The 15,046-nt window shown below is 38.2% G+C and overlaps 2 protein-coding genes across 4 annotated transcripts; one reads left to right on the top strand and one right to left on the bottom strand.

The window, feature by feature from the left end:
• Nucleotides 1-3,674: 3,674 nt before the first annotated feature.
• Nucleotides 3,675-8,306, bottom strand: LOC137174548 (myelin-oligodendrocyte glycoprotein-like). 2 transcript variants are annotated; one of them, XM_067579929.1, is made up of 4 exons: nt 7,521-8,306; nt 5,212-5,589; nt 4,528-4,620; nt 3,675-4,366 (listed from the first exon to the last, which is right to left on the bottom strand). In XM_067579929.1, the coding sequence occupies exons 2-4, from the start codon at nt 5,552-5,554 to the stop codon at nt 4,236-4,238; spliced, it is 567 nt and encodes a 188-aa protein (XP_067436030.1). In that variant the 5' UTR covers nt 5,555-5,589; nt 7,521-8,306; the 3' UTR covers nt 3,675-4,235. The 2 variants fall into 2 exon arrangements, with proteins under 2 accessions (XP_067436030.1, XP_067436029.1); XM_067579928.1 differs by having other exon boundaries at nt 7,381-8,302.
• A 755-nt stretch (nt 8,307-9,061) lies between these two features.
• LOC137174544 (low affinity immunoglobulin gamma Fc region receptor II-b-like) lies at nt 9,062-13,500 on the top strand. Of its 2 annotated transcripts, none has more exons than XM_067579918.1 (6): nt 9,062-9,422; nt 10,253-10,507; nt 11,815-12,063; nt 12,168-12,284; nt 12,691-12,762; nt 13,290-13,500. In XM_067579918.1, exons 1-6 carry the CDS (start codon nt 9,077-9,079, stop codon nt 13,340-13,342), a joined length of 1,092 nt encoding a protein of 363 aa, XP_067436019.1. In that variant the 5' UTR covers nt 9,062-9,076; the 3' UTR covers nt 13,343-13,500. The 2 variants fall into 2 exon arrangements, with proteins under 2 accessions (XP_067436019.1, XP_067436020.1); XM_067579919.1 differs by having other exon boundaries at nt 12,171-12,284; nt 13,290-13,499.
• The last annotated feature ends 1,546 nt before the right edge of the window (nt 13,501-15,046 follow it).

The following is a 15,046-nucleotide window of genomic DNA, read 5'->3' as shown; positions in this document are numbered from 1 at the left end:
ATTAAGCTCTGCAGGACGTCAAGGAGCATCAGTGGCAGGACGCTCTGAGAGGGCAGTCTGGGCAAAGTTTACGTGGAGGGTAAAACCTCCAGTAACAAAAAGATCAGGGAGGGTGCTTCATGGGGCCCTGGCAACTCATTTTTTTCTGTCCAAAATAAATAAAAATATGGGGAATGGCCGTCCTTTCTATAATTTCCTTGAGACTGTTGTTCATCTGTTTACTGACTGTAACAATGTGTCAGCTGTTCTTGCTTTGTCTGATGTGCTATGTGGGAAAGTGCAGGTTCTTTTGTCTGTGGGGCTGTACATTCTGGGAATTCACCATGTATTCTGTGAAAAACAAAACAAAAAATGTGTTGTTGAACTTTCTGTTTGGGCAGGCTGAACTGGCTTCTTGGCTCACAAGGATGAAGTGAAGGAATGTGTGCTGGTAGAACCCGGTGTTATTGTTGAAGGAGCTGGTCTCTGCACGCCTCAGGACTGAATATGCTTATTACAGTCTGGTGAATGATACTGTGGGGTTTCAGAAGGTCTGGTGTATAGACTGGGCTGTTTATATTGTAGGGGAGGGGGTTCTCTGTATATGTCTCTCACAAGTAATGTTTTATGTTCTGGGTACCAGGATATGAGATAAGGCAATAGCCTTGGATGGGTAACGAAGCTATCTTCGTTATTTATAGTTAGAGTTCACTCTGACCCTGTGTGCCCAAGTGTTTCTTCCTCTCAGGTTGCATGATGTGTGCTATACTGTAAGAACTCACAGTCTCCTGTAATCCTTTAAGTTTTTGGTGTGACTTCATCCATGTACACATTGTGCCAAAGGTTTCTCTGATATCCAGTATTTGTTTTTAATAAACTTCATATATTCAAGTAAGAATCAACTAGAGCTTAGGGAGTTTCTTCAACTTTGTTCTTCATCATTGTGTTATAAGCCAGACATTGATCAAGAACAAGATTACTCCAACAGTATGTTGGGACTACATGTGGACCACAGTTTACCACATGCTTAGTTTTCTAGCGCCAGCAGCTACCACACAAGTCTGCTGGCTGGTTTAACAAGTACAGGAGCCACGAAACAGAGTTAGCTTGCCACTAACTCTACACAAAGGACTGGACCTGGTCCCTCTGATCTGCACGACTGGAGCACCAGACCTACACAGTAAATCCTGCATCCTTTCAGCTTTGGAGCCAAACCCTTCTCAGCCTGTCTCTTCCACATGACATGACAATTTGGTAACTGGGAATCACCACAGCTCCCCCAGTTGCTTCTGATAATGGATCCTTTGACTCATCTGTAAAACTCCTACACTAAGTCTGCTGTTTTGTTTCAGTTCTTAATGTTCTAATGATAACATGTCTACACAAGCATTTTGCAACAGTTTAGTCACAGCACAGTTGTCTTTGTCTACCCACCCAAAGCTTGTTTTATGTCCTTTTCCTCTCTCCCAGCAAGCCTCCAAAACTCTCGTAGTTGGATGATTCTCTTTGTGTCTCCTATTAATCCAGTAGTCGGCCATTATCTGCTTCCTGTGGAGCCACAGTGGCATTTCTCCTGCCTCGACTCGAAGAGCACACACATCCGGGTCTGCTACACCGCACTACCATAATCTGTTCTTGACTGTATTAATGCGACATATATATGCTTTAATGACGAAATATTAGCCCCCCATTCCAGCCCCTCAAGACACCTCATGACATTAACGACTTTTGCACTTTACTTCACTGTGTTTCTTATATGTTTCCTCCATGTTAGTCTAGGGTCAAAATAAACTCCCAAGAAAAAAAAGCTTTCTACTTTGATTATGATTAGGAAATCATCAGAAAAATATTCCAATCTCTTCAACTCTCGCACAGTAAATGGGATATTTAGTTCAAAGGTAACTCAACCCCCCCATCTCCCCTGTCCCGCCTAATTGCCACATACCCTATTTTAAATGAAATCTAGCATTCTGACTGTAGATGAACTGTTGCTGCCGTACTGCAGCCTCTTGTTTCATTATTACGCAACACTCTGTTTTCCATAGTTGCAATATCTTGGATTTGTATTGTCTCTGTACATCCGATACTCATGATCCTGACTTCATTCTTTTTCTTCTTCTTCTGCACACTAGCCTTCCCACCCCTACCTCCCTTCCCTAAATGTTCCCATTCATGTCGTCCTCTCTCACTCCCATACACCTCCTCAAAAATAATTTGGGATGACTAAAGTCTTGTGTTATCTCTTTAAAAAAAATACTGTTGGTTTATGAAAGAACTGAATGGTTTAGCGGCCAAAATACATTTCTGGTCTGAATGCTGCATTATGAACCATCTAGACCTCTCAGATCATCTGGGACAGGTCTGCTTACTGTCCATGTAATCAAAACTAAACATGAGCATTCAGTTTTTATCCACCACCAGTGGTGGAAAGTAACTAAGTACATTTGCTCATGTACTGTACTTAAGTACAGTACATGAGTACTTTCTACTCCACTACATTTATTTGACAGCTTTAGTTACTTTTCAGATGAAGATTTGACACAATGGATAATATAACAAGCTTTTAAAATACAACACATTATTAAAGATGAAACCAGTGGTTTCCAACCTTTTTGGCTTTTGACATCTTACATAAAACAGTGTGTAGTCAAGGTCACATTTCAGATGTCTATGAGTTGTTAACAGCTCCACCAAATAGTGATTTTTCATTCTAAACTTCTCACATGGTTTCATTTCAATAAATGTTTAAATGATCCAATATTTCACCAAAAATCAAAGATTAGAGAAAAAGTCCAAAAACTGAAAACAGATTTGTGTATCAGAACTTTGTTTTTTCTTCTTTCCTCTCCCATTAATCATCTCACGACCCCTCAGATTTATCTGCTGACCCTTTGGAGGGGCCCGACCCCTAGGTTAGGAACCACTGGACTGAACTAGCTAACTGTATATAAAGTAGTTGAAACTAGCTCCACCTCCAGCAGCTACAACAGTAACATGCTGCTCTAACACTGATGCTTCAGTATTAATAATCCAATGATGTCATATATAATAATATATCAGTCAGAGGGACCAAACCACTACTTTTACTGCAATACTTTAACTACATCAAGCTGATAATACTTACTGAGCTTTGGCTAAGGAACATTAGGTTTCCATCAACTCTTGATCAAGTGCTGAATCTGTAGGAAGAAATGGTTCAGTTGTTTTTTATGAAACCTCATTTAGCCCTACCTGTTTTTCCACTGATCTGAATTTTTTCCATTGGATTAAGCTTATATTATACATCCTGTTTTTTGTGAGAGTCCATATTTCTATGTAAATTGTTCCCCTGGGTGCTTCCCCAGTGGATGTTTTCAGTAGTAACTGGAGGAGGACTTCACAGAAATTATAACTTTAGTCTGTAACATGCAGACTAAAATACTGTAGTTAATGTAGAGTGATTATGTTTATTATCATGAACATTGTGATCCAGCTGATGTTCTCATCTGAACTTCATACATAATCTTGTATGGATGGGCTGCCAACACCTAAAAAAGGCAGGTTTCGCTGACCAAAAACTAGAATTATCAAGATTTTGTATTGAATCATATGAACTGAGAATATGAGGTAGCATTTAAACAGATTTATAATGCTTTAGTGGGAGGATATTAACAGAGAATCTTAATAATAATTAATAAACACTATACTACAGGCAATAAAAGACCAGCTTTTATTTGAACATTTAAAAACAACAAATTAAGAAATACAACATTAGATCGCTATCACTTCGTTGTTCTTTTCATTATCGATAGGTGACCAACACAAAAGCACTTTGAAAGCGAACGCTGTAAAGGGAGGAACAATTTCCTCCATATTGAGGAAATGTAGTTCTTGACGTGCAAACTTCTACAAAACCCAAATGTGGATTCAAAACTAAAACAATATGCACTTTGGCTCACAATCAGAGATTTGTGTTGTTTCAGCAGTGGGTTTGGGATGTAGGCTGAGGTACAATCTGCTCCTCCTGTTCAGTCATTGTGAAAATGAAAGGAGGAAAAAAACTTTATTTTTAGTCAACTAAGGTTCAACTTTCACAGTATTGAGATGACTGCAGCTCCATTGCAGAGTTCTGTAGAATGACATACAGTGCCTCTTTGGAAATAAAAAAACTAATAGACAGTCTATTAGTTTTTTTCTCCCAAAAGAGCCTGACATTATTCATATAAAAGGATTTTCCAACACTTATTCTTCTCTACTGTAGATAGATAAAAAGAAACTTAAAGACTCTGATGTAGTGTTTGTTTGGGATGCTTCTGTGTAAGTCTGTATCCTCCGACTCCAATGCTCAGGATCAGCAAGACGCATATGACCCCAACCAGGGTCAGTCTGCTCCGACTGGACCAACCATCTGATGGGAAATAAAATTTAAAAGAAATCCAAACAGAGACGAAATTAACTGGACTACACCAAACAAGACATGAAACAACATGCAATGTCACTGCTATATGGGGATTTTATCAAAAAACTATAAATTACCCTGAAAATGTTGAACATTTGACCTTTCCTCACCTCTAATGTCAGTCTCTTCCTTTGGATCAGGAGTTTGGAGATTTCTGGGACACAGTGGCATCTCTGTTGTCCAGTTTTTATCGTAGTTTGGCTCTAGGAAAACACAAGACTTGTAATGATGTATAGCACAACATTTAAAGGAAACATTAGCAGTTTCTTACAAGTAAAAAGCAAAGTAAGTTGTTGACAAAATGATCCTCAAAGTTTTAAAGGTGCAGTGTATAGAATTTAGTGGCATCTAGCTGAAAAGACTGGCAGAAATGGAATATAATATTCATAAGTATGTTTTAATCAGTGTATAATCTCCTGAAAATAAGAATTATTGTGTTTTTGTTATCTTAGAATGAGCCCTTTATATCTACATTGGGAGCAGGTCTATGTTGCACCTCCATGTTTCTACAGTAGCCCAGAACAAACTAAACACTGGATCTAGAGAGGGACTTTCCTGTTTTTCAAGAGCTTTGCAGCCGTCGTAGGTTCTCCTACACATTTGGAAGGAGAGGGGGAGGGGAGTTGGCCACTAAATCCTACACACTGGTCCTTTAAAGGTATTAAAGACACTGATCTTTTATGTGTATTATTTTTGACGCTCTATAGACGAGACAAAATATCGATAATAATAATAAAAAATTCATGTTAATTTTTAATCTGGACCATAAACAACATTTTAAGAGATTAACTCACCAATGACAAGATGAACAATTGAAGCCTGGTTTGTGCTCTTTAACTTCGGGATGAAACACCTGTACCTCCCTTCGTCTGCAAGCGTCACGTTAATGATTTTGAGCGATATGTTGCCTTGTCTCAGTCCGTCTGTGAACAACTCCGTCCTGCTGACGTACGACGGGATCTTCATGTCCGGGACCTCGCGATTGTCTCGGTAAAGATGGACGTACTCGACCCTGCTAAGCCGATCTCTGGGGTCAGGCTTACGGTCGCGCCTCGACCACTCCACCATCAGTCCCCTCACATCGATCGGAGGCTCCACGTGACACGGCAGGACGACACTGTCACCTGGGGCGGCCATGATTGGCTGGAGTGAACCAATCACCTGAGGCTGACCTGAGAAATGGAGGGAATATTGATGGTGAAACATATTCCATGATATTATCGCCACTGTTGTTTTTCTTCCAAAAAAGTCAGACACTTTCCATAAATTCATACCCAATTTCCACATATAACTTCGCAACAGCAGCGCTAAAAGTGAAGGTTAACAGCCACCTTTCATTCTTAGCCTCTTTTTTGTTGCACTGTTACAAATGTTAAATATGAATGATTAGAAATGACTAAAAATCTTCTTAACAATACAAATTTGGCTTTAAACATCTGTTAAACCAGGTGCAGAGGTGTCATACCCATTCAACTTGGGAGTGCATGTTTTGGTGTAAAGCAAATTTAACTCAAGCTTAATTCAGTGACCCTGTGGTATTTCTACAGAAAACCACAACCAAGTTTAGCCTGAACCAAATATGCAGTTTAAAGTATCATCTCTGATGACCCTTAAAACAGCTTGAACTTTGAACAGCAACTCGGCTAATCATAGAATTCAGTGCCAAAAAAGGTCAAACTGAACCAAAAAAGAGAAATAGCACATAATAGATGCAGATGTAGGACCTAAAGTTAGTTTTACAGCAGCAGTTTCTGTTGTTGTCTCCAGTGTTTCAGGCTTTTCTTTACATTTCAAAATTGCAGAGAACACATAACCTGACAAACAAGGTCGTTAAGGAGACACAGTACTGACAATGAGGCCCAAATCCCAGAAACAAATAAAACGGATGTCAAAAAGGGTGAACTGACCCTTTAAATGGGCCGGTATGAAAGCCTATGTCAGGTGTATCTGAGGAACTTCCCTGAAGAACCAGTAACATTGATACTCATTTCTGTGTATAACAATAGCCTTATCTGTCCAATCAGACAACAACTAACTTATAGTATAACAAAATGTTATTCCTTTAATGATTTACTGTAATGATTAGAAGGTGCGTTCAGTATATAGAAACGCTTCCATGCTTGCAGTCAGACACTTTCCATAAATTCATACCCAATTTCCACATATAACTTCGCAACAGCAGCGCTAAAAGTGAAGGTTAACAGCCACCTTTCATTCTTAGCCTCTTTTTTGTTGCACTGTTACAAATGTTAAATATAAATGATTAGACTTTTAACTAATGATTAGAGGGTGCATTCAGTATATAGAAACGCTTCCATGCTTGCAGTTATGTCACTACAGACATTGCAGTTAAACAGCAAAACTGAGAACTGAGAAGGATTTTGGACTATTTACAATAAAAATGCCCCAACAGCTGTGATGAAGCTCAGGAGTCATCGTGAGAAGGGCTGCTTTATTACAAACTGTTTCACTGTGTAGACCTGGACATTCACACCACATGTAAAAATCTGCGAAAAAGTATAAGTATTATATTCGCCTACACTATTTATTTATCCCATACCCACATAGTCCCTCCAACGCCTGGCGGAGAGGTATCATCCACACTTTTGTGTCGTATGTGTCTTTTGTGTGGAAAGTGTGTGTCGTATAGGAATTATTTCGCTGTAAGTTAAGTTTAGAGCATTTCTAAAATTATATTTCATTTAAGGCATGTAGGCCTAGTCAAAGACCTACATGACAAAAACATCACTTCGGTTGGACTTGACATACCTATATAATCTAAAGCATTATTTGCCAAAAACTGTCACACTTTCACCTTAAAAACGTCTCATACCAACAACGATCAGCGGTTTACTAACTAACTAACTCAGACACAAAGAAACTACGTGAACGATGTTGGATATATCGGGCTACAAGTTGAAATTAGTCGTTGAAATGAACAAATACATAATGGAGAGACTTACCTTTAGCAGGCGTGTAGGCGAATAGCAGCAAAAAGAGGACGACAGTCAAGCGTATAGTGAGAGGCGAGAGTGGACAACTGTAAAGGAACTCATAATTCATTTAAATATGTTAAAGCTTATCTCACAGACAGGAAACCCACATCACAGAGTCACAGTGCAGAATGGTTTGTCTTAGTGAAAAGGTGTCATTTAGACTGTCTAAATAAGACTATGACCTCAGCATGGAAATTAAAACTCGACTCCACCCATAAAAAACGTTATGTTCGCTCTGCCTCAAATCATCTTATATTTCACAGATATTGGCTTTATGTTGCAGATGTTTTCAGTATTTGGGTGAAATACATCTGGTCTGGAAACCAGCGGAAGACCTGTGGAAGTACAGCAATTTCGATTTTTCCTCATATCTGGACACTAGAAAGTATTGGCTCTGCCTAAAATCAACTTTTATTTCATTAATGCGGGCTCTACGTTATAGATTATAACCATATTTAATAGGCTATACTCAAGGTATAACATGAATGTGTTGTTTTTTCAAAGACTGCTATCTTACATTTTGTCAATCTGCTTTTTGATTTTAGAAAGTGTCATAGACTATAGACATACAGGCAAATTCAAAGGACCAGTGTGCACAATTTAGTGACATCTAGTGGTGAGGTTGCAGATTGCAACTCTATATAGCCTATAAATATAACCACAGTTTCCATATCTGGTTTCTGTTTCCTCTCTCTCGCCCACATTTACTTGCATGTCTGCATCATTTACTTTGTATCCTTTCTGTAGAATCTGCTCTTGGTATTTTTCTTAAATTTCAAAACATTCCCTCTCTGTGTTTCATGTGTTTATTTGTGCTTTGGAACGTAACCACTGTGAAACAATCAGAAAATAATGTTTTATTACTCTGGCTTTGTTCTCATCAGCATTTCTCTCTCTCTCTCTCTCTCTGTCTCTTTCTTTCTCTCTCTCTGAATCTGGGGCTCTACTGGAATATCTTTACATGATTTACAGTTTTAAAAACTCCTTATTTATCTTATACTGGTCCTTTATGCAGCCCCTCAGTTCAGCCTCTGTCTGAAACAGGTCGTTTTAGCTCCTGTCTCTTTAAGGCCCCCCTTCTGATGAGCGAACTCTGTACATACACCACTCTACGTAAACAAACTATAGTAGCAGGATGCCACTTCTTTTACTTGTTCTTCACTCGAAATGTCAACTTCTCACAAACATTTGTACGTGTCAGAGCCAAAACCAACACCTTAGCAACAACTGTAGCAACAAAGTCTACAGAATGGACTGCCATTTGTGTGCATGTGCGACAAGCTGACATCAGCTCGTTGACAAGGTATAAAAAAAACGTCACAAACAAAGCCTTCAGGGCAGGTTGAAGCCCTGACTTTTGACTTGCAGGGAGTATTTCTGAAGTTTTGGACCTTTGACCATGTTTTAACATAGATATCTGACATCATAACAGTATATAAATAAAGGAAAATCACAAAAAACATAATATATCCCCTCTCACATAAATATATCGTTTTTTTTTCTAAGTAAATCCATTTAAAATACTTTTTAAATTACTACTTTTCATTTTCAGACCATTTCAGAACTCACAGCATGCATTGTTTGAGAGTTAAAGCTCTGCAGAGACCCTTCTTTTTGTAGTTTGAAGGAAACATACATGCTTTTTTATAAAACAATGTAAACAATGATAAAAAAAACAACAATGCTAATCCTGATAAAGATTAATATTGAATTCAGTCCCCTGTACACTAAGAATAGCCTCACATGTTCTTCAGCACTTCCTGTTATTAAAACAACACATTTCAGATCATCAGATTTAAAAAAAAGTCAAGAAAAAGCCACTGTTGAGGTTTTAAAAAAGAAAACTGACCCACATCCTGTACAACACATTTCATTATACATGCAGGAAGTTGAGGTCTCTATGACACATAACAGACAGCAAGGACGTGTGATGCAGCCCCCTAAGCCTCATCAGTCAGTCTATCAACAGCCAAGCAGCATGGAGATAACAACACTGTGTGCTATTGTTGGTGAGTAATGTATGTGTGTGTGTTCAGGTGGGCATCCTTGATTATTTGCATGTTTAATGCTTGTATCTATTTCTGATTTGATTTTACTCTCTGTTGAATCTTTAGCAGTTAGCGTTGGATTGGATTAAAAAATGGAGCCTGGTCTGTAACATTAGGATGAATTTTTTGACATAATTTAAGAAAATTAGAGAAGAAGCATATTACAGTATTTAACAACAACTTATTTTTGATAACTAAATAATGATTGATAATTATTTCAAAAGTGTCTTTATTTGCACCTGTGGTATTTCTTAGTGCTTATTAAATTACATAACAGCTACTAATCCGATTTATCTTATGAAAACCATATAATTAGTAGTATTACTACTTTATGACTACCATGTAATTGCTAATTAAGAGTCAGGAAGAGAAGACCTGACACAAAAACCATCGTCTTTGCTTCACAACCAATTATTTCTGATCACTTTTCAAGCAAGATTGTTTAAAAGGATAAAATAGTTTGACCTTCAAATTGACCTTGTTTGTCTCTGCAGAGAGATACAAGATGTACAGTAGCCGTATTTTTAAATTGTGTGTTCACACTGACAACCGCTAATTTGACAAGTCATTGTTTTCTCACTGATTGTGGGCAACACATGATGCGTCATTATATAACATGCTGCCGCTGCAAAGTTGTGAAAAGGCAGGTGTCACCTTCACCTTACCGTACATTATAGGCACTCATTCGGTGTTATTGATGGAAAAACACTCAACAAAACTGCTTACAGCCTTCACATCGACCACAACGAGACATTCTCTCACCTTTTTTTTCTGTCTCTGTTTCTTCGCAGCTGCTCTGAAAATCATCCCCAACAGAACTCAGTTCTTTCAATATGAGTCTGTCTCTCTGAGCTGTGGGGAGCATGGAGACTCCTCCAAATGGACAGTTAAGAGAAACACATCCCTACACTTAAACGCAGAGTGCTGGACAAAAACAAATGAATCCCACTGCTTCATCGATGGCATATACCCGTCTGACAGTGGAGTGTACTGGTGTGAGTCAGGAGCAGGAGAGTGCCATGATGCTGTCAACATCACTGTGACTGGTGGGTTTAAACTAAATACCAGCTGGGACCAGTAGATTCTCAAGGGCTCCTCAGTGAAACGTTTATCTTGAATCATCCCTCTTTGAGGGGCTAGACAAACAAAAGACTTTTATAAGTAAAAAAAAACTTTGATCATTTGAAATGAACTATCTGGCTTTACCTTGTAATTTATTCAAAGGTACCTATAAGTATCCTTACTTAAAGGGCCCTCCTAAATACTAATTTGTAACCGCCTTATTCCCTGTACTTCTTCCCTTGTACCTGCTGAGATAATACACAAAAAAACAAAATGCTGTTCCTCCCAAAAATATCCGATCTTGCAGTACAATATTTGCTAGTTGCAAATACAGCAATATTAAACTTTTCATAGTTATGTTCAGGCACTGGCTATACTTTGTTTAAGTTATAATCTTGAAGATTTTTATTCAAATAAATGTCTCTTATGTCATTTTCTATTGCCGAATGGGGTAAAACAATGGTGATTGAGCCTATAACCCGCTGATGAAAGCCTTTGCATTTGCAGTATTACGATTACAAACCGGGTGTCAGTGACACCTACTCTTGGCTTTTTACTTGTAAAGCTGTTATTGCAAGTACACTTACTGTCTCTCCTGTGCTGCGCTGTGTGTGTAGCACGTAAACGAAAGTATGAGCTCCGCCCCTCACTGCTCCTCAGAGCAGAGGAGAGAGGACAAAGTAGCGCGACAGCAAAACACAGTAGAGACTCTCACACTGAGCTGAAATGAAACAAGTGCACATAAATTAGGTGATTAACATAAATAAACAGTATCTGCTGCATTTTGCTGTCATTTATGGTCGCGCTAGATCCACTCCACTCGTGTTTCAGCGAAGGCTCCTTCTGTGTGCGCAGCAGAGGAGAGTGAACCAGGTGAAGTACTCCAGTTGGTAACAACTACACCCGAACGTTACTGTTAGTGCAATAAAAGCTATGCGAGTAAAAAGCCAATAAGAGTAATTTATTAAAGTAATCCGCACAAAAGAACAACACACCTGCAATTACAACTTATCGCCATATGGTGCCGTCAAAGAGCACGAAACAGAGATCTTCGTGATTAACACGTTAAGGTTAGGGAAATATGATCTTGGTTCAATACAGAAACAAAGTCTGCAATGACGTGAAGCATAACATGTTAAGATTTACGCAAGACCACAAAACCACTTTCGCCATTCTTAAAGGGGACCTATATTTGCAATTTGCATGCTTTAATCTCAAATGTTACCAAAGAACCTAAAAGTTACTTGAACTCCAAACTGTTTTCTCCTCGCTCTGCCTGTCTGTCATTCAGCTGGCTCTGTGATCCTGGAGAGTCCAGTCCTTCCTGTGCAGGAGGGAGAAGCTGTGACTCTGCTCTGCACAAATAAGGTAAAATCATCGTCCAACCTCACAGCTGAATTTTATAGAGATGGTCTCCACATCGGGAGCAGCTCTACAGGACACATGACCATCCACAGTGTTTCTAAATCTGATGAAGGTCTCTACAAGTGTAACATCTCCGGAGCTGGAGAATCACCAGACAGCTGGCTGGCTGTCAGAGGTGAGATGAGCCTCAGACATGTGTTTATATTATTTGTTTATCCTAGCTTAGCACAAAGTCTGTTGTTGTGTTTGCACTGAAGTCAAACTGTGGTTTTTCTCAAGAAGCTGAGCATCATGAATCTTTTCTTCCGCCCCTGTCACACATTCTGCTTCCTGTGGTTGGCGTCGGCCTCTTACTGGCATCTGTGATGCTGTTCTGCCTACGGCGGAGACACAAAGGTAAAGAGTTTTCTGTTTTTCTTTTACTTTGGTCAAGAAAGTAAACTGAATGTTTCCAGCTAATTCTTACAATACAATTTTCTAATGAACCAACTGATGACCATAGTACCATAATGAGCTTTTTATGCTGTATATAAATAAGAATGTCAACATGGACACTACTATTGTGCTGCTGCATTGTACTGTTGAGAAGTTAAACTTAACTTATTGAACCGATATTTGAAATTCGTGTAATTGCTTTTTTTGTTCGAAAAGCCTCTGAACCTCAAGTGATGCGAAAAATGGTTTGCGTCACTTTCCTATTTTCCATTCAGCTTTTCTGATTCATCATAATTCGCCTAGAAATGTGCAAATTTAAATGTTTACATCCACCTGGGGTGTAACAGTGAGAAGTGTTGTGTTACAGATGAATTCGATCCTGATGTGTCGTACACTGATGTCACCATCACCGAGGTGCAGCAACCAAAGAGGTACAAAGGTAAAAACACGCACGCACACACGCTCTCTCTCTCCACGCAGTTTATAGTCAATCTAACCAGTGTATCAGGGTCCACTGTCACAAATATAACAGCTGTTTTCTTGATCCATTGACAACTTCCAGAATGTCTGAGTATGCTACTCTACTACATGATACCTCCATTACATTTTTTAAGGATTATTTTAATGAATTTACGTTCACAAAAAGGAGAATTGGTTCTTTTTGGGAGGGGGGCCTTAAAGAGACAGGAGCTAAAACAGCCTGATTCAGACAGAGGCTGAACTGAGGGGCTGCATAAAGGACCAGTATAAGATAAATAAGGAGTTTTTTGAATTGTAAATCATGCAAGAATATTCCAGTAGAGCCCCAGATTAAAAATATAGACCTTAACAAAAAAACGCATATATCCCCTTTAAGTGCCAAGTCGGATGTAAAGCTAGATATACTGTAGCTTTTATTTTGTCATTCCTAACACTCTCATAGTGTTAAATATAGTTTGCTAATAGTTTGCTTGTGTGTTTCCACAGAAATGGATGCTACATCAACTGTCTACTCAACAGTCATACCAAGAGCCACCTGACAGAAACAGCAGAACCAATGTTGAAATCTATTAAGATTTTATATATGTATTTTATTTATGTATTAAATAAATGTTCCATGTCTTTTTATAGAAAACACAGTGAATTAGTAGTTTATTGATAATTGTTGTCCGCTTTGTGTCTCACCTGAACAAGTTTGTATTTTTGTATTCTCAATTTCTAACATTTGCACTAATAAACTAAACCTCATCCACTTCACCAACAGGTGAATAAGGTGTTGTAGTTGAACAAATATACATGCTGGGAAACTTAGCCAAAAATTTACATAAATAGAAATGCACACATGTTTTAAACCTGGGAGTAGACAATGAAACAGAGAGCTCAGTGTCTGTTTCAGCTGTGGTATCACTCACCTCTCAACACACCTACAGTATCTGTTTTTTCATGAGTGGGTGTATAGTTTCAAATTCTTTGCAATCAGTCACCTTTGAATCTTATTTTTAGGAAGACGGAGTATCTATTTATATAGTGTTAACTATTTATAACCTGTGAACAGATAATTCCTCACACCTTTGCCAATGATTTACTCCACTTCCTGTTTGACGTCAGCTGATCAACACAGTCTATTAGGCTTTAATTTTGATCATGTTTCGTACACTTTTTAACACAAATAATCATTGTGTCAACATGGATTGACAGTATCTGCCTCACATTAACATGTAGGTATTAAAATTATTGTGAAACAACATTGTTATAGAAATCTTGAGCTTGTCTGGAGATATGGATATCTTACGCAAAAACGTTTCACAGACACAAACTTGATCGACCAAGGAGAGAGCAGTTACAATTCAAAGTGCAGGTGTAGACCCAGTCAAATGCCACAGCACATCTGAAGGAAAAGAGTTGAAGCACTCTGAGAGTCAGAGTAATAAAAATATTAAAGGATAGGTTCACAATTTGTCAAGTCTGTTATAAAACGACAGTCAGGAGCCCAAATGAACAGTGAAACATGTTTTTCTTGCTGTAATTATACCTCCTGTTCATACTGACCATAAGAAGATCCCTTCATAATGTACTTACAATGGAGTGATGGGGGTCAAAATCCACAGTCCTCCTTCTGTGCAAAAATGTATTTAAAAGTTTATCTGAAGCTAATATGATCATGAGCATCCAAATGAGTCAAATCAAGTAGATATCTTTCAACATTACAGTCTTTTTAGTGCCAAAGTCCACTTTTAAATACATAGTTTCACAAAATGACTGTGTAGACACACTCTGGATTTTGTCCATCACTTGCATTGAAAGCACATTTGAATTGGATCTTTCAATAGCCAGTATGAACAGGAGGAATAATTAAACCGAGGAGAACCTCTTTCAATGATCATATGGACAATGAAAATAGAAATATCAAACACTAACTTCATAGTAGTAATAGAGTGGATGCCATGTGTTAACAGACACTAGGGGGCAACAAGACATTAAAAACATTTTGTGTGTCCAAGAATTAATATAAATATAAGTAGACTAAGAGGAATATCACATGCCTTGTATGCATATAGATCCTTGAAGAAATAAGACAGAAGAAAAAGAATACATATATATACACTTGAAGTAGGACTATATGTGTTAGAGGCACTAGAAACAAATGTACAGTATAGCCAGAATGATTGGATAACCTACAATAATATTAAAGTCTTAGTCCAAGTGTATATATATATATATAAAGATTTTTTTCTTCTGTCTTA

This window comes from Thunnus thynnus, chromosome 22 (genome assembly GCF_963924715.1).
Source record: "Thunnus thynnus chromosome 22, fThuThy2.1, whole genome shotgun sequence".
In the NCBI taxonomy this organism is placed as follows: Eukaryota; Metazoa; Chordata; class Actinopteri; order Scombriformes; family Scombridae; genus Thunnus; species Thunnus thynnus.
This window is presented reverse-complemented; position numbering and strand designations above follow the sequence as displayed.